Below are 25,379 nucleotides of genomic sequence, written 5' to 3'. Positions count from 1 at the left end.
AATCTAAGCTCCTGGGGTCCCCCAGGCCCTTCCCAATTGGGGCCCTGCCTTTCTCTCCATCCTCTCTTGCCCCAACTGCCAAGCTTCAGTCATGCTGGGTCCTTTCACTTTTTGGAACAAGTCAGGCTTTCCTTCTCTCAGGGCCTTTGTGCAAGCTCCTCCCATTGCCCAGAAGGCTGTCTCTGCTCTTCCGAAGTTGGTTCCTGCTCATCATTTGTACTCAGCATAACTGGCAGCTCTCTGGAGGGGCTTTTTCTGACCCCCTGCCTGAAGTAGTCTTTCTCCAACCCAACCCAATTGTCTGCTTCAATACACTTACCACCAAGTGTTGTCTAACTGTTTTTGTGCCGTGTCCCCCGACAGAATGGGAAATTCATGACAGCATGGATCATGCCTGTTATGCTCCCCATTGTTCCTCCACAATAGCATGGCTCCTGGATAACACATCTTTGTTGAGCGGCAGAGTGTATCATGTAGCCAGAATATGCCAGGTGACGCACTGTGGAGGTGGATGTGGAGCTCATTAGACCTTCGCAACAACCCAAAAAGTACTTGTTATTCCTAATTTACAGATTAGGAAACTCAGGAAATTAACTTGCCTGGTGCCATAAGGTCAACACATGGCAGAGCTGAATCTGCATGCAGCCCCGTCTGACTTTTCATACTGTACTGAACTGCTTTTCCAACCCTGTCACAATCCAGAACAGGAACAGAACCTCAGCAGACACAAGACTCACCACCGGCATAATGTGACATGTCAGAATTATGTGTTCCCATCATTTCTTTGTTACTCTGTTTACTTAAACTTTCAAGACATCAGGCTTAAGGAAGGCCCTGCAGAAATGTCCAAATGACTCCAGCATAATAATTGTATGATATATTGCTATTATTTCCCTTGAGTCTGTATTTATGGGGAAACTGGATATAAGTGTGTCTTGCAGGCTGAATATTGTTCTCTTAGCCCAGTGATTAGAGAGAAACAGAGGGTGGAGAGATGGCAAGGGAGGGATAGACTGGCATTGGCAAATCCATGCAAAACTCACCCATTAAAGTGGTAGTCATAGCGATCTTTCCAACCATCTACTAGCCCTAATGGTACACAGTGGACAGGAGTCATTAGAAAGCCCACCAAAGCAAGGTCAGTGAGCCACAGGTCTCACCAGCAAAGCCTGAAGGCTAATTCAGAAGGCACATCTACAATAAAAGCACCATTACTACACCAAGAAAATAGCCAGACATCCTACAAGGCGCTTGACATTTGTCATGTTTCATGCTCATAACAACTCTCTATGATAGGTAATAGCATTATCACCATTTTATAAATGAGAAAAATGAGGAACAGACATGCTCAGTAACTTGCCTAATGTCAAGCAGCTGTCAAGTAACCCCAACCTTCCATGCTGGGGAGTCACCCCAACTTTCCACGCTGCAACCTTCCAGGCACCCATGTGACTGGGAGAGGCCATGCCATCAGCAGGTCTGTTCCAAGTCCACAAATTTTCTCTCCCCTCTTCCAATTTCTGATGATTAAACTGATTTACTTTAAAGCTTGTACACTTCCTGCAGCTTAAACAGATGGGTATGGCATCTACTAGCATAACAAAATTGTCTGGTGATGAGGACCCAACTCTAGAAGTTAAGTAAGAGAGAAATGCCAAGCCCCTTACAGGCAGCCCGTGCTCAATGATGTCTAGTGTCCTTCCTTCCTATAAACCCAGCTAATGCTATAGCCTCCTTCTTGGCTTACAGATCCACAACCCAGTGGCAAGGATGGCTACTGGCCTTTGTTTAGTCCGACAGGTCCCAAACATATTTAGCCACGAAGGGTTGTATTGAGAAACACCCATTCCACATTCCAAACAAACTTGGTGAAATGCTCACCTGTCCTCCCAGCTTCCAGCACAAAAACAGGGGATTGCAGGGAGGAGGAGCCAGGAGGGGCTTCCCTGGGGTGAAGGCCCAAGAGCAGCACGACACTGGGTCACTCCTGGCTCCTTTTCCAAGGGGTCTGCTCTTGGCAGCATGCCCAAGTGGCCCCTGGCTTTGCACAGACCCTGGCCCCAATGGGCTGTCACATGAGAGGACATTTAGGAAGCAACATCCACTGCCCCTTGGGAATCCCCACTGGCTTTCCTCTCCAGAGATGTGGTGCCCAGCCCTTTCTGTTTATAATCTGAGAAACTATTAAAGGACAGGCATAACAAGGAGGCTGGGACACAGATAATCCAGAAGGCAAGAAATGGGGAGAAATCTCCCTAGGACCTGGAGTATGTCAGCCCATAAACTCCTGAAGGTTGGCGTCTTTGCAAACTCATCCCCAGCAGGTCTGGCCCATGGTGGGTGTTACTTAAGCTGCTTTACAAATGGGGCTTACACATGAGCTTGGTCCGAAGCAAGAGCACCACAGTTTAAGGGTCTGAAACCGTTAGTGCTGCCCAACATGATGATGGGGAGGTGGCTGTCAGAGCCCTATAAAAGGATGACTCCACCTGGCCCTGGAAGTGATAAACACAGCCCCTTATGTGCCCATGGAGTTTGCAAGTTTACAAAGTGCTCTCTTGTGCATTATATCATTGCATCCCCACTGAAAATTAGGTATTATTCTTCTTTCTTCCAGTATACCAAAGAGAAAATGGGATTGTGAAAAGACAAAGGTCCAAAATCACAAGAGGGTATAAGTGGTGACCAGGTCCCTGGATTTAAAATGCCCCATCGGGAGCCTGCCTGTGCCCCACCCTGCTACCTGCCCTATCTGGGGTGTCAAGATCTGGCCAAAGGTTGGAAGAGGAAAAGATGAGAGGAGGCATAACTTGGCAGCCCTGGTGGTACAGAGTGGGGAAGATTTGAAACTGAAACAGCAAAAGGCAGTTTAAATAAGCAGAGTCTGCTGTGGTTTGAAGGTGTCCCCTCCAAAGTTCAGATGTTGCCAGTGTGACAGGATTAGGAGGTGGGACTTTTGAGAGGTGATCAGGCCATAAGGACTCCTGTCTTGTGAATGGGATTCAGGACCTTATAAAAGAGGCTTCATACAGCATGCAGCTAGCTTGTCCTTCTGCCCTCTGCCATGTAAGAACACAGTGTTCTTCCCTTCCAGGGGATGCAGCCCTCATTAGGCAGCTGAACCTGCAGGCACCTTGATTTTGGACTTCCCAGCCTCCAGAACTGGGAGAAAATAAATCTCTGCTCTTTATAAATTGTTCACTTTCAGACATTTTGTTATAGCAGCACAAACAGGCTAATCTGGAGTCTCAGACAGCAGCTGAGTTGGTTTTGAGAAATAGACTCAGATGGGAGAGAAAGGTGTCCCTCTCCAGTGCCAGCAAATCTGCCCATGAGAGCATTGTTACCCTGGGCTGCAGGGCAGCAGCCCTGGGATCTGAGGGCAGGTTGGATATGGAGGCCTCATCAGGGAACTAGGCATTGCCCTGCCAGTCAGCAGCTCATCCTGGCACCAGGAGCTGCTACCCAGGGTCAGCGCTCACTTCCACAGAGCTCCTTTATGGTTAGGTTTGTAGAGCAAGAATGCATATTTCAAAGACATCCCTATGATGCTGGTCTTGCTCCAGAATCAATCATCACATGAGTCTCTTGGTGCTGAGAACAAACGATGTTGTTCAAATTGCTGCATGTCCACGTTCACACAATGGGTTTTCTCAGAGATCCTGTGAGGCAGGGACTCCCATGGCCGCAGCTGTGGGCAGCCAATCACACCAGTTCATTGCCAAGTATACAGCCTGGGTCCTCAGGCATCCTGAAGTTGGAGCATCAGCAAGGTTTCCCTGTGTTCCCAAGCTCTTCTCAGTGCCCAGGAGATAGTGTGTGTGCATGTGAGTGTGTCCAAGAAAGAAGGGAGGGACCGGATGAACGGTCAGCCCTGCCATCCTCCACGTGGCTTCCTGCTTAGCTTCTGCATGTCCCAGCTGGAGCTGGACATCAAGTTGGCTCCTTCCAGCTCTCCTGTCCAGGCCTCGGTTGCTGGTCCTGTAGGCACTGGCTGGGCTGTCACTCCAAGAAGCTGGAGTCCCTGGGCCACCGGAGGCCTCTTCCTGACAGTGAGGACTGTAGATGCCGAAGGGCAGATGTTGGCTGGTGTCACCCAACTGGCAGCACCTGCTGAAGATCCCCAAACTCCTCCTGCTTCTGTGGGTGCCCAGAAGACAGAGGCTGTGGCTGCCTGGAGCATGCAGCTCATGCTTCCTGAAGCCTTGTCAAAGGACGGAACTGGGCCCTCAGCTCAGTGTGGGTTTCAGGCCTGGCTTCCCCTGTGTCCAGTCCAGGGGTCACATGGCCCCTTTTCCTTGCTTCTGTGATGGACCAGCAGGACTGCAGTCAGCACTTGGTGGGATGGACACATACCCTGGGGCCCCTTTTTCCACCAGGCAGCCTTCATTGAGGGCTGTTCTTCTTCAGTAGATGGGACATGAGGCTTCACCTGAGCTGAGTTCATGCAGGACAGGCAAGCCTGTCAGTAGCACAGCTGGGTTCATAACCAGGTCCCCAGGCTTTGAATGCCACCAGCAAGCTACCAGCCTGAACAGCTCAGTCTTCCGCTGGCTTTTGAAGATTAAATCCCCTTTTTGCATAAGCACCTAAGGGGATTGGAGCCTACAGAGGGCCAGCTTGGAAAACGTAAGGAGGCACATCTGTTCAGAGAAAGGCCTGGGGCGGCGTGGCTGTTCTTGCCAGACCGTGTTGGTGAGGAGGTCCGCGTGGGTGTCCATGAAGGTGGTGACACAGAGGGCCTACTGGCTCTGGAGGTGAGAACCTAAGAGACCAGGAGGTCCTGCTGGCCAGGGAGAGCTGGGGTACAGACAGCAGACCCCTCCCCACGGCTGCCTGGCTACCCAGATTGCACATGCTCACTGAGCGCTCTGCTGTCAGGAACCTCTGGGCTGAGTCTCTTCAGCAACTTCTTGCCTTGATAAACTCAGTACCTCCCAGGACAGTTCATGCATGGCTCCATGGACTGTCTCTCACCCGCTGAATGGATAACCGTCTCCCTGCAACTTCTACCCTTTGGGATGATCCTTCTTGCCCATGACATCCCTTCAAATGTCACCCCATGTGTTGCCGCTTCCAGCACCCTCCTCCTCCTGGGCCCTCTCCCCTGCTGGAACTTGAGCAGAGTTACTTAAGCTGCTTTACAAATGGGGCTTACACATGAGCTTGGTTCGAAGCAAGAGCACCACAGTTTAAGGGTCTGAAATCGTTAGTGCTGCCCAACATGACGGCCCCTTGTGGTCCCGCGCTATCTCTGGCCTGCGGCTCCCCGTCCCATAGACGTGCAAATGCCTGGCTTGGGTCAGCACCCAAGAACAGGGGCCACTGCCCCTGATGGGGAAACCCAGAGCCCTCTACCCTGCTGCGTCCTGGCTGGCCCTGCTCTGCTCACATTAACGAAGTGGCCTGGAGGTGCCAAGCCAGCCCACATACATTCAGGACATGCCTGTGCCGCTCTTGAGAGTGGTGTGGGGCCCATCAGCACTGCACTGGGGGCCGGGCGTCCTGGGAACTCAGGGCAGGATGGGCAATGCCCACAGAGCATGCCAGGCACACAGTGTGTGGGGGGCGCCCGTGGTCCCCAGGTGGAGGGCATGCCGGGGTGGCAGGGCGCGGCCGGCGGGCACTCACAGGGCAGGGTCTCGGCGCTGTTCTTCTGGATCATGATGCAGAGCTGTAGCACCAGTTGGGGCGCGCTCTCCAGGAAGGTCTCCAGGAGGCGCAGCATGTTGACGTCTGCATATTCATACATCATAGCCCAGTAGAAGCGTCGCTGGTGTTCCTTCCGCCGCTGGCTCTGAATCCCCAGGTACATGGTGCGGATATACCTGCCCGGAGAGATGGGGAGAACACAGAGAGCATGGGTGGGTGCGGGGACTCCAGAGGACCCTTGCCATCCCCCTAAAACCAACAGACCCAGCATTCCCCACCCCTGCCCCAACCCTGTGCTCTGAAGTTCCCAGAGGCTTGGATGGGGCTCTGGGGGTCTCTCGGCAAAAGGACATGATGCTGAGGCATGGGGGAGGGGAAGGGCAGGTCAGGAAAGGATTTGACCCCTCATGGGCTCCTAAGCAAGTCCTCCTCCTCCTGGTCTCCATTTGCTCATCCGGAAGATGAGACTGTGGGGCACGATGCCCTCCAAGGGCCTGCAGGTAGGCATCTCAGCTGAGCCCCAGGACCGGGGTGGGCTTTCTCAGGTTCAGGACCCGGCGGGGGGAAACAGTCCAGCAGGGTCGTCACCTCTGTTGTTCTGGAGCAGGAAAGGCAGGGAAGGGGGTGAACATCTGTGAAGCTCCTACTACGTGCCATTCACTGGCTGGCCATGCCCAGGTGGTAAGTAGGAGGGTATAGTTCTCACATGTGACAGACAGGAAATAGTGCGGGCTCAGAAAGGTCACCCCCACCCTGTTGCTGGATAGTGGAACAAGTAAGAATCACACCCAGGCCACTGGACACCCTCTCTGGACATCAGGAGGACCCAGGGCCTGCCATGGAGTCTCCGTCTCAGAAGGGCCCAGGACACAGGTGCAGATCCACGGCCCGCCCTCTTGGGACCACGCCCAGGCTCTGTGTGGGAGGGCCAAGGGGCCAAGGAAGCAGGTAGGGGGAAGAGCAAGGCTCACAGGTCAAGCAGGCCTGGACTCATCACTTGCTAAGTTGGGGACCTTGAACTAGTTACTCCAGCTCTGTGTCCTTGTCGCTCATATTTCATATGGGGACAGAATGAGAGCATCACAGGGTGCATGGGAAGATTAGTGAGATGATATGCACACTGGGCATCCCCCCAGGTCGTATGATAACCCCAGCCTCATTTTCACCAGAACTCTCTGGAACTGTGTCTCCAAGGCAAGAGAAGGACTTAAGGCACCATCCAAACTTGGCCAACAAGCTCCAAGTCTGGTCCAGGGGTGAGGGTATGGACAGGGCTCACCCAGAAGCAAGGGCCAGAGTGCATAGCTCTGTAGGCCCAGTCAGGATCAAAAACAGGAACCATAAACTGGGTGCCACCAGCAGTGGGAGAGAACCACACGCCTGTCCTTGACCGTCCTGTGGGATGGACGTTCTAGGACCCGCTACTGTGCCCTCTGAAATGCCGAGCCTGACTTGTAAAGATTCAGTGCATGGCTGATGCCCTATCCAGGCCCAGCTGGCCTTGGGTATTACCAAGAACCCACTCAGGGCTGCTGGATGGTCCGTTTTGTTGCTGCCACACCGCCAGCCAGCTCCCAGCCACTGCCCCTCTTGCCTGGAGGGATGCAGGAGTCTCCTTACTGGTTCTCCACTGTCTGCTCTTACCCCTGAACAACTGATTCTTCAAGCCGCTACTAAGCCACAAGGGTGACCTCAAACACACATGCCAGCTGCAGTAAGCGCTGCTCGCCATCCGATGAGGGGTGCCTGGCTTCTCTCTAGATTCCTAAGGGCCTTTGGGGGCCTGGATCCTGAAGGGACCCAGCCAGGGAAGCTGCAATGGACACCTCATTTCTCTCCAGACCCACCCCCTGAGGTGAGCAGAGACACACCCTTACTGAGAACTAGAGGCTGGCATTGCAGTGATGGCCCCATCAGGGAGGGACATGGGAGGAAGGTCAGGGCACCAGAACCCCCGGGCCAGGTCCTTCCAGGTATACAGTCTCTTGGGGTCCCTGGCCCACCTTGCGGGTCGGGTCTGGTTATCACCATTCAACACATGGGGAAACTGAGGCTCTTGCATGAAATAAAGCACCAAATTCTGGTTCTGTTCCAGGTTCTTCCACCTGCTGACTGTGGCATTTCCACAGGGCATTGCCTTGCTCTGGGCCCCTGCCTGTGACTTCACAAAATCAGGAAACCAGGGAAGAGGCTCAGGAAGAGGAACGGGGAGGTTGCACCTGGTCTCGGAGCTCACAGTCACTAAGAGAGGCGAAGGGAGAGACCCAGAGAGATAGAGGCAGAGACATAGAGATAGACAGTGAGACACACACAGAGAGACAGAGAGAGAAGTAGGAGGCAGCTGAAGGAGAAAGCAAAGGTAAGGGGAGCAGTGTCAAATCTGGGGATCTGAAGGAGAAGACTGCCTGGAGGAGGTGATGGCAGAAAGAAATGTATGCAGGGAGGTTACTGGAAGCAGATGTCATCATCGGTATTTTGGGAGGGGCTGAGGGTGAGCCCCTGATGGAGGGTGATAGAAGGGTCAGGCTGATCAACCATGATGGCAGTGCAGGGAGGCAGGGCATCAGGGGACACGAATGCTCCAGCTGAGGCACTGAGGCAGGGCTGCGCGCCCAGAGCTTTGGCACACCCGTGTCCAGGAGAGCCGTGTGCCGAGTGGAGCCTCAGTGCGGTGAGTCTCCCAGATCAGAGCTGCTCCCTGTGACTCAAACTCGGCTCTCTCAACAGGTGGCACCTGCAGCACACAAGCCATGAGCCATAGATCACTCCAGGCCCCAGACCACAAACCTAATGGTCTCAGGGGTACACTCAGACTACAGACTCTGCTTCTTCTAGCCTCACAGGTGGTCCAGCAGCTGGAGGGATGGTTATACGGCAGCACTAACCCTATCCATCTGGGTCCCAAGTCAGTAATGCCAGTGCTCAGGTTCACCCAGGCAAAGAGAGCACCGGTTCTACCCCTCAACCCCACGTTCTCCCCAAGCCACAGGCCCCTCTGCCCACCAAGGCCGGGGAAAAGGAAAACAATGAGCCCAGAATATGCCAATTCAACTGGAATGCCTGCCGGGGGAGCCAATCTTGACGCTCTCCTGGGTGTGAGCACCCCAGGGTGTGGGAAGAGACAGGGTGGATGGAGGCAAAGCGGGTGCCACTCCTCCCTGAGCCAATTGTCAAGCAGACGCTGGGGCCTAGAGGGCACCACGGTCCAGGCAAAACCGAGTTTGGACAGCATGGTGCCTCCTGGGTCACTCACACAGGCACCGCAGGGACTGTAGTAGGGACTGATCACAGCCCTGCCCAGGAGTTCCTGACAGCCAGGCCTCAACGCAAATGCTCATCCTTTCCAACTGCTCCTGGCGCGGCCCCTCCTCTGCTCCTCTTAAGTCCTTAAGTACCTAGGGGTACTGGTTTGCAATATAATTGGGTCTGGACACTGGTCTAGTCCAACCCCTACTTTATAGGGGAGGGCCCCAGTGCCAGAACGCAAGCCACCACCGCCTCAGTCACTCAGTGCTGTGGGGCCCAGAGGAGACCAGAACCCAGGCCTGACCCCATGACCTTGCTTGTCCCCCACAACACGTGCAAAGCCCCTGCCTCTCATGCAGGAGGATCCTGGCAGCTCCTGCAATCACGTGGCCGCTGCTGTCCTGGAGGCTCTAGGATTCTTCCTCCTTCTCCTAGCTTTCCCTGGTGTCTGTCTCCCTCAAGATCTAAGGAGCTGCCAAGAAACAACCAGGCAAATGGGTGGGGTGGGAGGAAGGCATAAGGCATGCCCCGCCCCCCAAAACCCCTGGGCCAGCGCTGCTCTCCCTCGGTATCTCAGTTTCCTGTGTGACCTCTGAGGTTGCCTTGAGGTTGCGCTGCCAGCCGCCTCCTGCAGGGGCCTCCCACATCCCCTCTGCAGAAGCGGCCTCGGCGCGCGGCCACACGGTGGCGCCAGACCCTAAGCGTCGCGGAAAGACGACTCCAGGCGGGTGATCTCATCCTACAGGCCCGCGCCCTCTTCTGCCAGGGCGCGGGGTGCAAGCCCATAGGTGCGCTCCGAGGTGGGAGGCAAGGCGTCTGCAGGACACTCAGGATTGGCTGCCATTCCTCCAAGCCCCCTCTTTCTCCACCTTCCTGGAGGGTTCCAGAAAGCTTACCGCACCCTTCTCCAGGAAGGTAGCTTGGGAGTGAAGACACCAACTCTCCTCCCCAGTTTGCTCCCAAAGTCGGTGTCACCTCCTGTCACACCATATCTCCCCTAGGAGACTGGGATCATGAAATGCACGGGGGTGAAGGCAGCAACGCCACGTGTTCTCAGGAGCACGGGCTCAAGAAAGCTGGGCCTGGTCTATGGTCTGCAGGACTGGGCGACCTTGAGCAAGTCACCTCCCATGGCTGGGCCCCGCTATTCCCATCACAGGAGGGGCAGGCAGGAGGGATCTCCAAGCCTCTGCCAACATCTTATAACTTTGTCTTTCTTCAAGTCAGTGACCTCACAGAGCACAAAGGATGGCCTAGCATCTTTACAAACAATAATGTCTCATGTTTGTGTGACATTCACTTGTGCCAGGCTCTATTATGGGCATTTGGTACCTATTACCTCATTTAATCCTCACAACACCCCTATGAGGTAGCTGCAATATTACCTACCAATTATTCATTTTACAGGTGCAATATTATGGGTGCATTATTACCTATCAATATTTATTTTACAGACAGCAAACTGAAGCACTGAGGTTAAAACATTCGCCTTGCTCTTCCCAGCTAAGTAAGTAGCTGAGCAGGGCTTCAAGCCCAGGCAGTCTGGCTTCGGGGCCAGTGCTGTTGACAGCTCCTGCCCACGCACCTCCCAGAGGTAGACCATGTGTCTCCTTACTTCTGAACTCAGTCCAACTTGCCTGACAGTGGGGAAGAACGGAGTTTGCCCGAAACACCTGGGCTCCCGTCCAGTTCTGCCACCTGGCTGTGTTACCTTGAGGGACATCTCCTAACTTCTCTGAGTCTTAGTTTTCGCATGTATAAAATGCCTAGTCCAGAGTAGAACCCCAGAACATGTTGGACGAATCAGTGCATACCATAGTGCCCCCTCAGAGGGTCACAGGAGCCTTAAATAAGACCATGCCTGTGAGCACAGACAGGAGTTTAGAAGTCGCCATGCAGATGGCAGCCATTACTGCTCCCTGAGGTGCTCTGTTCCTGTGTTCCTTGCAGCCCACTCTGCTTATATCCTTCCGGTTCTGTCTCCTTCCCTTACTTTGTAAGCCATGGAATTGTTTAAAGCTCCTGTTCCCTCCAGCAGAATTATCTAGTCCTCTGAGCACAGCTTTTTTGAGGGAGACATAGTTGTCATCTTCTTTTTCCTGCTGGCTCATCTGAGGCTCAGAGAGACTAAGTGACTTCCCTGAAGCCACACCATCAGTCTTGGTTCAGGAAAATCAGAGAAGGTCTTGCCCAAACTATGTTGCCCCTCTGGGATTGGCTATGGCTCTGCCCAAGACTGGCTGGGGTAGAAAATAAGTGATTTCTACAAGGGGCAGGGGACCGAACAGATTTGCCTATCTGGGCCCACAGTCTCCAGCTGCTTCTTATGACACTCTCAGAAACAGCATTGAAATTTCTGATTGTGGATAACAACCCACCTTCAAAGCCCCAAACGGGGGTGATCTCAAGTTTTGTGGGGTCTGAGACTTAGAGAACCCTTCTTTAAGGAAAATAGTAAATTCTACCAAACACTTAAAGTAGAAATTGCACCAACTCTACACACTATTTTCCAGAAAATAAAAAAGGAAGAAACACTTCTCTGTTCGTTTGAAGAGGCTGGCATTAGTCTGATACAAAAGCCAGTCAAACACAGTACAAGAAAATAAAACTACAGACAACATCTCCCATAAACATAGATGCAAAAATCCTCAACAAAATATTAGCAAATTAAATCCAGTAATATATGGAAAGAACAATGTACCAGAGCCAACTGGGGTTTATCTTAGGAATGAAATGCTGGTCCAATATTCAAAAATCAATCAACATAATCTATGACATTAATAACCATACAGCATAACAATTGATGCAGAAATAAAAGGTAACACAATTCAACATCTATTAATTTTCTCAGCAAACTAGAAATAGAAAGGAACTTCCTTAACCTTATGTAGATAAAGGGCATTTATGGAAAACCTCAGTTATCTTCCTTAATGATAAAAGACTGAATACTTTCATCTTAAGATCAAGAACAGGGTTATGATGTCTACACACACCACTCCTATTCAAATCATACTAGAAGTCCTGTTCAGTGCAATAGGTCAAGAAAAAGAAATAAATACAGAAAGTATATACAGATTGCAAAGGAAAAGGTAAAACTGTCCCTCTTCGTAAATGACATGATTGTCTACATTGACAATCCTAAGCAATCTATTAAAAAGCTCATATAAATAATTAGTTAATTTAGGAAAGTCTCACAATACAGGGTCAGCCTATAAAAGTCAATTGCATTTCTATAAATGATTAATGAATAATTGGAAATTAAAAAAGTAAAAATATATACCACTTAAACTAGCTCCTAAAATGAAATTCTTAGAGACAAATCTAATAAAACATGCAGGATTTGTATGCCACAGCTGCAAGATGCTAATAAAAGAAATAAAAGAAAACCTAAATGATAGAGAGACATACCATGTTCATGGATTGGAAGATGCACTATAGTAAGATGACAATTGCCCTCAAATTAATCTATAGATGTAACACAATTCCAATAAAAACCCAAGTGGGATTTCTTTTTTAAATACAGACAAGCCAATTCTAAAATTTATATGAAACTAGAATAGTCTAAACAATTCCAAAAGAGAATAAATTTGAAGAACTCACACTACCTGATTTTAGGATTTAGTATAAAGCTACAGTGCAGTGTAGCATTGGCCAAGAGAGAAGCACAGATCAGCAGAACAGAAGAGAGTCCAGAAGAAGACCCACATAATTATGGCCAATTAGTTTTTTACAAAGGTATAAAGACAATTCAATGTTGATAGTATTTTCAACAAACGATGTAGTAATAATTAGTCATTCATATGCAACAACTAAGTTAAAATCTATCATAGGTTAAAGTGTAAAACCATAAAACTTTAAGAAGAAACCATAGGAGTGATTTCTGTACCTTGTACCAGACAAAGACTTCTTAAATATGACAGCAAAGGCATGATCCATAAGACAAAAAAAAAAATGTAAACTTTATCAAAATTAAAAGCTTTTGCTCTGTGAATGACGTTGTTAAGAGAATGAAAAGACAAGCTACAGACTGGGAGAAAATATTTGCAAATCACATATCAGACAAAGAACTTGTAGCCAGAATAAACAAAGAACTCTTAAAGCTCACTAGTAAGAAGACAAACAATTCAATTTTTTAAATGGGTATGATATTTGAACAGATATTTTACCAAAGACGATACACACAATAGCAAATAAACATGGGGAGAAGGGAGCTGACTGTTACAAATAAGTAGGGAAACATATATTAAAATCACAGTGAAAAAAACCCACAATAAGATAGTACTTCATGTCTGTTAAAATATCTAAATAAAAACCCTGACACTATCAAGTACTGACAAGAATACAGAGCAACTAGAATGCTCATATATTGCAGTGGGAATGTAAATGCCACTGACACTCTGGAAAACAGTGGACAGTCTCTCATAAAGTTAAACGTACTCTCCCCATATGACCCATAGATCCCTTTCTAGATATTCTAGAAATGAAGACTTACGTCCACACAAAAATGTGTACACAAATGTTTTAGCAGTTCTTTTCATACTTGCCAACTATCCTTCAGCAGGTGAATATATAAGCAATTATGGTAATCCATACTGTGGAATACTACTCAGGAATAAAACAGAACAAATCACTGATACACACAACAACCTGGATGAATCTCCAAGGCATTATCCTGAATGAGTGAAGTCTGTCTCGATAGTTGTATACAGTGTGATTCCATTTATATGATACTCTGCAAAGGCAGAGGGATGGAGAACAGATTAGTGGTTCCCAGGGGTTGAAATTAAGGAATGATTTGCTTAAAAGTGGGCACATGGGAGAGTGTTCTGGGGTGATGGAACTGTCCTGTGAGCTGATTATGGTGGTGAGTATGTGAATCTGCATATGCATTGAAATTCAAAGACCTCTACAAACACACATACAAGTCAATTTTACTCTATGTAAATGTTAATTTATACAATTGTCCAAAAAAGAATCTTAATTTTTTAAAAAATGTAAAGAAAAAGAATACAAAATTACATATTCAAAATTGAGTACAGGGTCCCATAAGAGGCCCATAAAAGTGAGGGGCCCTAAAGCTTAAGCTTCAGTGGGGCCGCAGGAAATCCATCCATCCTTGAGCACCGTCTGGGAGGACCTTTTCCAGCTTTTCCCAGGACCTGCTTCTGCAGCCTTCTGGAAGGAATGAGCTCACAAACCCTGGGTGGAAAGGCCCAAAGGAAACTTCACTCCCAGCACAAGCAAGTATGAGGGCTTCAGAACCTCCACTCCCCAGTAAACAGCTGACAGGCCCAACCAGGCAAGAAGGAGGCAGGAGGAGCCCTGGCAGAGAAGCATCCAGGCCCGCCCACCACACTTCCCGCTTCTCTCCCTTCTGACAAATGTCTCTTTGGGCCTGGCCCCAAGGACCAGTGACTGAGAGGAACACTCTACTGATGACTTCACAAGGCTATCCTGACCTGTTTGAGGAACAAATGGGTGGGGATCACCAGGATTTAAGGAACAGCTGCTTCCCCAGTCCTATCCTAGAGGCCCAGTCCCCTGGGGCCAAGCCAGCTCCTGAGACAGGTGACCTCACTGCCTACTTGGGCAGCTGACCTGGGCCCACTGGCCTTAGCAATCTCTAGCTCTCACCCCTCAAGCGGCTTCTTCAGAAACCTGATTCCGTGAACGCTTGTATCCCACCTGGGGATTCACGCAGAAGTGGCCTGAGACTCCAGGCTGGCTGTGGTCCTTAAAGCTTCCCCTAAGTCTCCGGGTTCTTGAAATTCCTGCCCTAATGCAGAGCTCTGCTTTCTACCAGAGACCAGGGGCCTCGCCCACCTTCAGGCCTCCTGGGCACTGTGAGCAACGTGGAGCTGTCCTCAGAAGACATTCCCGAGGCCAGGGGCTGGGCCCTGCTGCCTAGGAGGTTGTCAAAGTGTCCTTGAGAGAACCGCTCTTCACTGTGCATCGCCAGCTTCTCCATGGGTTTCAGGGGTCCACAGCAGCTGGCCTCCCCCTCCCTCAGGTGTGTCCCCTGACCGTGCACATTGTAGCACAAGGGGTCTCAACCCTGGCTGCACCTGAGAAGCACCTGGAGTGTTTGCGAGAAATCGAGCGTCGATGTGTAATGCAATGTGCACCTTTCCAGGGAGGGCTGGTGGGCAGGACCGTGTCTGTGCTGATCACTGGCATGGCCCATCATGTAGCAGAGCGCCTGGCACATGGCATGCCCTGGACCCACATTAGTGAAATGAAGGAATGGGGGAAGGGAGAGGGAGAGACAGGGAGGGAGGGAGGGAGGGAAAGAGAAGAGAGGGAAGGAGGGAAGTGCCTAAGCTGAGAGGCGGCATCATGAGCAGGAAAAAAGGAGGTCTGGGCACCACACTCACAGGACTCTCACTGCAAGTCACTTAGCACCCCTAGACCCACCTTCCTCCTTGGTTAACTTTCGAGAATGCCACATAGCGCATGCTTTCAGGGCTCCGGGTTCAGGGCCCGCAGTGGTCACTGTGGACAACCTACAGTGTTCCCTCCAGAGCCCATGTGTCAAACCGGGAGGGCTGCAGCCCCAGGAAGCCATGGGAAACTGGCTGGGCAGAGGCCATAGTAGGCCCCGATTTTCCCCTGTGACCCCCAAGTGGCACAGCAAGCCCTGGCAGGAGGCTGAGTTCCTCAGGGGAGACCCCTGTTTGATCTCTTTGTGGGCACCTGCAGACGGCTGGTCTGGGAGCAGAGCTGGTTCAGAGCCACGAAACACAGGTCCCTCCCTCCTCCTGGGGCTCCCAAGATCTCACCAGCTGCTGGCTTCTCCCCACTATCCCAGGAGCTGCCTTGGCCAGCAGCAGTGTCACATATTCAAGACATGAATAACTTGTACGTGACAACCAGCAGTACCCCGAGATGCCACACACATCCCCTTTACAATAGGCTGGCGGGCCCATCACCAGCAAACTGCTTTGTTCCATATGTGGCAGGTGCTGTGACCCACTGATTCTTTCCAGCAGAAATCGATCAGAAGGGCAGCCCCTTCCCTTCAGCTGCTCCTTGCCATCAGCTCCAGGCTAGGTTGCGAACAGGAGGCCGAGGCTGGGGTCGTACAGGGACATAGCTCTGGTCCCAGCAGCCACAGTGGCTCGGCTACCAGGCAGGCTTCTCAGACACCCAGGGAGAGGGTGAGGAGGCTCCTCGATGACTCCTGGAGGGGCCTCAGTGGAGGGGAGTCTGATGAGGGTACCTTTCCCACTGCCTCATGACACGGAGACCCCTCCAGGCCCTGTCCAACAGGCTCCTTCTACCCTCTCTCCTGTCCTTCCTCTGGGTTCTCAGCCTCCTTCCATCAACACCCTCCACCTGTGCAATCCTTCAGCCTGTGACTGTCTGCAGGTTGGTGCCCGGGGACAGGAACAGAGGGGACAGTGTTACAATCACAACCACACAAAGTGATACCGCTTAGGAGCACTCAGCATGTGCGAGGCCTCCTGCTTCTGCCCCGACCCCAGGATGGGCACCATGGGTCCTGTGGAGATGGGGAAACTGAGGCGAAGGGACTGGCTGATGTCACCCAGCTGGGTCTGCTGACCCCATGCACTGGGCTGTTGCCAAGCACCTGTGTGAGCTGAGGTTAAGGTCAGCCACTCCTGCAGGACCTTCGGCCCTGTAGGCAGCCCCTGAGCCTGGTTTTGCCCTGCACTGGGTCCCCAGCCCCTACCAGAGGTCTGCTCCTGGGAAGATCCATGGGGCCTGTGCTGAGTGGCTGTGTGGTAGGGCTGGGCTTCAGCTCCAGCCTCCTGACCTCAGAGCCTACAGTCTGTGTGGCTATGTGGCCCGGGTGCTCACGGGTGCTGAGTGTCGTGGAGGTTGTGAGGAGGCTGGGGAGCTGAGATCCCCGCAACAAGCAGGGCCTTAGACCATGTCAATTGCAATCCTTGGACTCACCAAGGGAGCCCTGGAGGCCCCAGGCCGAAGGTCACAGCAGCAAATAGAACCCCGACGGCCCCTGCAGGGCTGCCTCTGCTCCAGCAGCCATGCCTGTGGGCTGCACTCTGACCCCTTCGTGGTCAAGAACTGTTCAAGCTGTTTCCAAAAAGGCCCAGAAAGCCGATCTCAAAGGCAGAGCACAGCTTTTCTCTGAAGCTGATAATGACACAGTTATCCCCTCTGAGGGATTTTTACTCAAACCGGCTTTACCCTTATCCTGGGAGGATGCAGTGTGCGCTATCTCACACATACACACAACCGCACCCATACACACACCTCCCACATGAACACACACACTCGAACATACCACACACAGATGCATACACACACTGCATCCACACTAGGCATACACTTTACACACAGGCTACTCAACACGAAGTACATCTACCCACACAGTCACACTCCACACAGCTGCATTGTGTTTGACAGAGCACACATGCACACACACATGCAAATCACCAAATATCCATACATGCAACACACAGCTCAGCTTCCATCTGTACGGATACCTGTGGACACACAGTCACGTCCGCCATGGCCCTGCATGCACAGCCAACCTGGATTGCTGCAGGCAAGGTCTCCTGCCTGTGCTTCCCCTCCTGCTCCCAGGACTGCCTGCTCCCAGTCACTCGCCATCACCGTGGCCTCCACAGGGAGGCAGGGAGACCGGGCACACAGAACAAAAAGCCAAACCCACATTCAGCTGTTGGACTCACCTCAGAGAGGACAGCAGGAGCGCTCAAATTACTAAGTAAGCACGAAGTGAGCAGATCCAGGGGTTCCAAATTCATTATCACGCTGCCCCCATTATTGAGGACAGGGCTAAGCTAGTTGCCACCAAAGCACTCGCGAGCTCACTGATACCCCAACTTACCAGTTCTCCTCTGTCTTCCCTCCGCCCTGTTCGCACTACACCCCTTTCCCTTATCCTGTGCCTGGCTTATTTGGGAGTCCTGACTTGTAGCCGCAGCAAAGCTGTTGAGACATTGCAAGATCGCATTCTCGCCTGACGCATCCGTCTGAGGGTGGAGCAGTTGCCTCCTTGTGTGTCCTTTCCATGTCTGACCACATCCCAGGGCGGCAAGGGTCTAGGGCCAGGCGGCCACATGCAGTGGCTGCAGGAGAAAATGGCTCAAAGGAGGGGCCACGGAGGCTTCAGGACCTCAGGCTGCGTGGCCCAGTTAGGCACCGTACCTGTCTGGGGCTCTTCTACCTGCCTCCCATTCACCCTGCCCAGGTCAAAGCCTTAGTGGCTGCTCCCTGGGATCACGGTTCAGGAACAGGCTGCAGGACAGAGCAAAAGGCCTTGGCGCCCTTGCATACCATTCGCAGATCTCAGGAGCATCACTCTCTGGGCTGTCACAGACAGGACAGGAGACAGCCTGTAAGCCTTTGCCAGGCAAACAGGCAGTTACTATGATGACCAGTCCCATTTGACAGATGAGGAAGCGGAGGCTAAGCCAGATTAAGTAACCTGGGTGGCCCCCATTGCCTCTGCACCCTGGAGTTCAGTCTCCCATGATTGACTCCGACCTGCCTTCCCGCCTGTCCCCCATGACTGCTCCTGCCCTCCAGCCACATCCATGGCTCTCCATCCCCAGACCTTCCTAGGGGTGCCCCTCTCCGTGTCTGCTCCTGCTGTCCCCTTTGCCTGGAGATCCATCCCTGGGCAGGACCAGGCTCCCTGCCACATGCCTGCTCCCTGATCTGCTGAAATTCCTCCCCTTGCTCATCCTCCCGTAGCTCCCATTTCTGTGCCAGGCACAATGGAAGCGCTCTGCATCTATCAACTTGTCTAAGCCTCCAGGAAGCCTTAGGATCGTCCTCAGATGAAGAGACCAAAGCAAGAGGATGGGGCTGCCGGGGTTCACACCCAGGTGGTTTACTCGAGAGGGAGTGCTTCTACGCCAGGGCACTGTGCTCTCCTGCTCCCTTTCTCTCGTTCTCTCCCCCTCTCATTCACTCCTGTCCACACCCCTATGAATGAGATCATCTGCAAGCCCCATTTTACAGATGAGGACACTGAGGCTCCGGAAGTTCAATGGCCTACCCATGCTAGAAAGCCAGGCGGAAACCTCCCGCTGCCCGGCTGTGATGCTTGTCTCTGTTTCCCACCCTGGAGGCCTCTCTCCTCCAATATCCGAGCTCTCCTTATCCCCCACCCTGCACCCAGTCACTTAGGAAGAGAGAAGCCTCTCCAGTTAGATTTTAACCCCCAGGAGGGGCATCCGTATACCCAGCGCCCCTCGGCCCGCCATGGTAACATCCAATCAGAGTGCACTAAAGTGAGTTTTGCCCCAGCTCTGATGACTCTGGTGGAAGCTGGTCTCCTTTGACCAAGAGCTGCCTGTAACTCTAGCTTCGAATACATGAAATAGATGTTCCCAAAGGTAGATGACCAGGGGCAGCAGCTAAATTCAAGCAGGAAAGATTTGGGTTGAACACAAAAGAGAACATAGCGACCAGCACAGCTGGTTGAACCTACAATGAGACAGCTTTCCTGCCCCTCCCTGGACAGTTTAAGAAAACAGAAACAAACCTGTCCGATGCTCACCACACACAGAAGGCAAGGGTTGGACCCACGGACCTCTCGAGAATTCTCTCCACTCCAGCCGTTCACCACACGCCAGGGAAGGGTGCCCCACAGCCACGCACAAATCCCATTTTCAAACTCCCTCAGAACCACTCAAAGGCAAGGTCTGGCAGCGCAAGGGGCCTGCAAAAATAATGCACCCATGTAGCCACGACCGGGGCCACAGACCTCTGGTTCACAGACTCTGAGTATGAGAACAGACTCTAGAAACTTCCACAGCCTAGCTGGCTCTGAGAAACTTCTATGCTCTCCTCCACCCTGCACACACCCCACCCCCCAACATACCCTAGAGCAAAGATGCCTTCTGCACAATGAAAAGGTGGGGGCCCAGCTGCCAACCCAGCCCCTGAGAGCACATAAAATCAGAGCTATTTTTAGCCCTTCTTTCCAGCATCCCTGACATCAGCTGAACAATGGTGGCAGGCTCAGGGCACATGTCTGAGAACGCAGGGATGAAATGGCATTTCTTTCCAGGGGCCCAAGGGATATGGCAGGCGAAAGCACCCCGAGGCTTCCGGGAACAGAGGCAGCTGCGGTACACGTCGCCATGCAGTCTTTCTGGATGTAGGGTCAAGATCACAGGTGACTTCCCTAAACATCCCAGGGCTCAGGAGAGCATCGCCTGGGTGAAACTGGCTCCACCCCATGCCACCCAGCCTCATTTCCCCACCAGCACAGTAGGGCTCAAGCCACTATGGCCTTCTCCAAGATGTTGCAAAAAAACTTGATTTAGAAGGCCAACATGCTGTTGGGCACGGTGGCTCTTGCCTGCAATCCCAGCACTTTGGGAGGCCAAGGCATGCAGATCACCTGAGGAGTTTGACACCAACATGGCCAACACGGTGAAACACTGTCTCTACTGAAAACACAAAAATTAGCAGGGCATGGTGGTGCACACTTATAATCCTAGCTAACCGGGAGGTTGAGGCAGGAGAATTGCTTGAACTTGGGAGGTGGAAGTTGCAATGAGCCGAGATGGCGCCACTGCACTCTAGCCTGGGCAACACAGCGAGACTCCATCTCTAAATAAATAAATAAAAATAAAAAGACCAAAATGCCTTGGCAAACCCATGTGTCGGAGAAATGTGGGTTTCCCTTTGTTTCCCCATCTAAGCTCCCAGAAGGACAGGGACCAAGGTTTTGTTTTTTTGTTTATCTTTGTATCTCTGATATGAGACACACTACCTGGTACTTACAGGCATTTGATGTTCTCTAATGAATGAATGAACACATTGGGCAACTTCTTAATGAAATCCTTGAACTCTGGAAAGTTCATATATCTCTATTCCAAGCCCCCAGGGCAAGGGTACTCAAAGACCTTCCCTTCTCCAGACTCTGGCCTAGCCTCACATCTCTGCTGGGGAACCTGAGAGCTGGGCGGTGTGCAGAGCAGCTCATGGGAACTCCCAGCTCTGCTCCTCCCTTCCCTCTCCTGTCCCCAGGTCTCACTCTCCAGCCCAGCCTAAGTCCCCAACCCGGAGTGAATATGGGGAATGCATTTGATTCCTCTCTAGCCCCCACGCACTCTTTCCAACCAAGCAAGACAAGCCCCTTGCTGGTGGTGCCCCGTGATTTTTGGCGAGGAGTTGTGACCGCTGCCATTCCCATGATGGGAAAGGCCACTCTGACCTCACTCAAATTAGAGCTAAAGACCTCCTGACCACACGCTCCTCCCAGTGTCACTCTACCTGCAGCTTGCTCAGATGAATCTGACAGGCCCCAAGTAGCCCTCTGTGCACACAGGCTGCCCATGGGGAATGGGGGTGAGACTGGCTCTGCCCGCAGGAGGGGTAACATGAATAGGTGATCCAAGCACTTCACAGCTAGGAGAAAGGACCCCCGACCCAAAGTGAAGTCACCCACACTCCACTGGGGCCTTTGGATCGTGTAATGGACACAAGCACTTGAGCAGGCTGCAGAGCCCACCGGGGCAGTGGACATGCTTGTACCCTTGTGTAAGCCTCAGGCGCAGGGTGTGGCTGCAACACGCTACTGTCCTTTTTCGGCCCATACTGGGCCTATCATTAATTAATTTATCTAAAACACTAAGGAGGTTTTTCATCCGCCTCTCCCACCTCTGGGGGTGGCGTGTCCTGCGGTTTTCCCTCCCTGTGGACGATGTTGTCCCTCAATCTGCCCTAAACATGCCCCTTTATGACATTCCTGAGCACTCTACTGCAGGGATCCAAACCCCTCTCAGTCGTATTCAAGCACTCAGCAGATATAATTCAGCTCCTACTGCACGCCAGGCCCTAGGGTAGGCACAGGGGACCCAGCATGGTCCCCGTCCTCATGCCGTTCACAGACTAATGGAGGAGACGTGCATCAGGAGCTGGCAACAAGGTTGGAACAGCAGAAGAGGCTTCTAATTCCATTGCTAGGCATGAGATATTTCCATCAGAGGCATCTGAGCTGAGTGCTCAGGGATGGAGAGTTCACCAAGCAGCTAAGGGAAAGAAGGTGCTGCAAGTAGACAATTCCAGAGGATCAAAATCCCCCAGGTTTGCGTGGGGAGAGAGAGAGGAAGGAGTGAGGGGAGGCCAGGCTGGACAGAAAGGGCCTTGGGAGCATGGATGCATGCAGGAGGCAGGCACAGTGGGGATCAGATGGCATGTCAGGAGGCTCACTCTGGCTGCAGTAAGGAGATGGGTTGGAGAGGAAGACACAGTAGCCCCAGGGACTATGAGTGAGGAGAGCTTGCTCCCATGGTGGTAATGCTGGTAAGGGGGAAATCATAGCTCTCAGTGGCAGAGGAAAAGCCAGAAAATGAAGACAGGTCTGAGGTTTGGTTTGGTTGACCAGAAGAATGGTGTTGCCATTCACCGGGATGAACCAAAAAGGAGAGAGAAGGTTTGGGAGTGAGATACCTGGGGAACGTCCAGGCCAGGAGGCCATGTGTGTGTCTCTGTGAAGCACAAGATGAAGATGTAGGCTGGAGATGCAGACAGTGGAGTTGAGGAAGCACAGAGAGCAAATCTGGGGGCATGGTTGGGGTCACCCTGGGGGATCGAGGGAGAGCAGCCCCGGATGGAGCCCTGAAAATGCCATCGCTTAGCCTCCATGGAAGAGGAAGGTCAGAAAGGACCAAGATGGCCCTGGTGATCAGGGAAGAGAAGCACCACTTAACCAGACCCAGAGAAGGAGGAGAAAGACAGTGCAGTGTAGCCGCTGGGGTCCTGGACTGGGCTTGAACCCAAGTATTGGCAAAGGTGATCTTTCACTCATCATCTACGATGTTTTGCCTGCATCTTCTCTCAACCTTCAGTTTTTGAGGCTGAGAAGTCCCGGTCTTTTCATCTAGTCCTGTGAGAACGGCCCATCACCAGGAGAACTGTGGATCCCTTCGCTCTGGGCTCTGCTCAGTTCTGCCCTCATTCTGGGAGCCAGGAGGGCTTTGGGGATGTGACCACACAGGTGTAGGGACCCAAGAGCCAAGGGAAGAGCCTTCCTGGGCAATCTTTTCAACTCTGGGCTCAAATGCTCCCTGCCTTCTAGGATGAAGTGGCTGTCAGGCCTGGGGTTGGGTAAGCAATACCTTTCAAAGTCGTGTAACCAAGTCCAGGGTGCAGGGTGGGTTAGGGGGAGGGTGACTGCAGAACAGCCACCTTTCCCTCAGAACAGCCACCTTTCCCTCAGAGAAGAGGACTCAGGATATAACAGCGGCTGCCATTTGTATGCCAGGCACCACCAAAATATCTCACTGGTTCCTCACAACAACCCTGTGAGGTAAAACCAGTATCCCAGCTACAGGTGGAGAGGCTGGGCTTCGGAGAGGTTTGGAAGCTTTCCTAAAGTCACACAGCGACAGAACTAGAGCACTGGGATTTGGGCTCAGGTCCGTCCCCATCCAGGAGACAGACTCTCTCCCTCAGCGTCCTGCTGTCCCTCATCCCATGCAGCTGTCAGTCCTGTGGAAGACGCCAGCACCGCATCCACTGTGTGTGCTGAGACTTAGGCTCTTGAAACCTCTGCCAGTTGAGAAGGTTGCTATGTTCCACTGCCCCCTGCCCTGGGTGAGTGGCCTCAGGAAGCTCTTCCCCTGTGTTTCCTTATGAGTGAGATGAGCGGTGAAGACCAGGTGAGCTCTCAGGTCCTGGCACTACTATGACTCTGCAGACCTTGTAGGGCCTGGTCAGCTGCCCAGAGATCTTTCCAGCTCAGTAGCTACCCTACAGGACCTGGGCTATCCTTGCAGGACTTGGTCTGTCCCATCATCTAGCATCTCCCACCCTGCAGGACCCGGTCTATCCCCTCCTGTAGCACCCACTGCCCCTTACCCCCAGCTGGCTGCTTTCCCACAGGGAAGGCCCAGCACCTCCCATCTCGGCATGTAGCTGTGGCTCATCAAACCCTCCTTGTATCCGCGTCCACCAGCCCCATTCTGGGAAGATACGCTCATCTGTGTTGCTTCCTGGGACCTCCCTGGGAAACAGGCTCAAAATAGAAGATGGCATTTAGTGGAGTTTGCACAGCACCACCCAGGGTGGGCAGTGACATTTCCACATCTTAGAGCCCAAATCTTCAGGTGATCACCAATTCCCAGCCCTGCCCTGGGCGGTGCAGCCTCTCAGGAGGCTCCCCAAAGTCAGACCCTGGGCAGGGCAGGGCAGCAAAGGCCACATCTCCGCTGAGTGAGCCTCACACTCACGCTGCCCTCTCCTAGCAACGTCTCCACATGCTGCTGGAGACACCCAGGGAGTCCAGGGTGAGCACTGGCTAGAGGAACCTGGGTCCCGGGGCTGCCTCTGCAGGGCGGGTTCTAGGGCCTGGGGCAAATCCCCCCCCAACTCCCACTTCCAGCATCCCCCTCCATAAGATAAAGAGCAGAACAATTGTTTCTAAGTCCCTTCCACGTCTTGAGTCCTAAGGGCCAGCTTAGCAGACTTTCCATAACTGCCCTGCAGGGAGAAGGCCTGGTGACCCAGCATGGACCCCCTTCCTCTGGGGTGCAGCAGCACCGTGGATGAGGTTCTGAGAGGCAGGGCAGCCCCTTAAAGACTTAAGCAGGATGGACAGCAGGGGCCAGCCACACCACAGAGTCAGGGCTGGAGCTCCCCAGGGCTCTGAGCTCTCGCTTCGTAGCCAGGAAGGCACACCTGTTCCTGGAACAGTGACCTGAAAAGAAGACAGGGAGGCCCCCTGTGTGCCAGACCTGAAACCAGGCACTCAAGGCTAGCGGGGGACACCGTTAGTGCTCTGATAGGGGAATGTGACTGAAGGCAGTATGTCTATTGTTGTCCGCATTTTATAATGGGAAAACTGAGGCGAGCACCATTAAGTAACTCATCCAAGGACGCAAAGTCAAGGACCGGTGCCTACAGACTGTGCTGTGCCCAAAGCATGGGGAGCTCTGAGGGCAGAGGAGGGAACTCCTAGCCCAAGTTGGGTTTGAGGGCGGGCGAGGAAGATTCCAGGAGGAGGTGAAGTCTGAGCAGCATCTCTGAGCTGGAGCAAGAGCCCACTTCCACAGGCCGGGAGTCCCTTTCCCAGCCCAGCCTGCCTCGACTCAGGGGTCCGCAGGCTGTGCTCACAGCTCCTCCAGCATGGCCCTCTCCTGGCTCCTCTGCATGAAAAAGAACCCACAGGGCTGCAGCTGGAAGCTTTCTGAGGTCAGAAACTGAGCATCCTTGCCCCTCCACCCTTCCTGGCCCAGGAATGCATGCACGCGTGACACATGGCAGGATGGATGGAAGTGGGGGTGGCCGAGACCAGAAGAAATCACAGCGGGGAGAGAGGGGCAGCTTCCCAGTAGGCGGGGGTCCGACTCCACCCTGTCGCCAGTCAACAGCCCTCACCTCCTGCTGCCGTCACCGCCTGGCCAATGGATAGTGCAGGGGGCTCCTCTGTGCTCCCAGCCCCCAGCCTCCTCTAGGGCCCTGCTGAAGCCAGTGTGGTGCAGGGCCAAGCTCAGAAGGGCCTCATTTCC

At 52.6% G+C, this 25,379-nt stretch overlaps 1 protein-coding gene across 1 annotated transcript in view; it reads right to left on the bottom strand.

Annotated features, from left to right (window-relative positions):
* XKR6 (XK related 6) overlaps positions 1–25,379 on the bottom strand; it is a 299,342-nt gene that overhangs the window by 25,727 nt on the left and 248,236 nt on the right. The window contains exon 2 of the mRNA XM_025395200.1: positions 5,632–5,828. Within this exon, the coding sequence (XP_025250985.1) occupies positions 5,632–5,828 (197 nt within the window). The remainder of the gene's footprint in view (positions 1–5,631; positions 5,829–25,379) is intronic.

This window comes from Theropithecus gelada, chromosome 8, assembly GCF_003255815.1.
Source record: "Theropithecus gelada isolate Dixy chromosome 8, Tgel_1.0, whole genome shotgun sequence".
Classification (NCBI taxonomy): domain Eukaryota; kingdom Metazoa; phylum Chordata; class Mammalia; order Primates; family Cercopithecidae; genus Theropithecus; species Theropithecus gelada.
The sequence above is the reverse complement of the archived record's forward strand: the minus strand, read 5'-3'. Positions and strand labels throughout refer to the sequence as shown.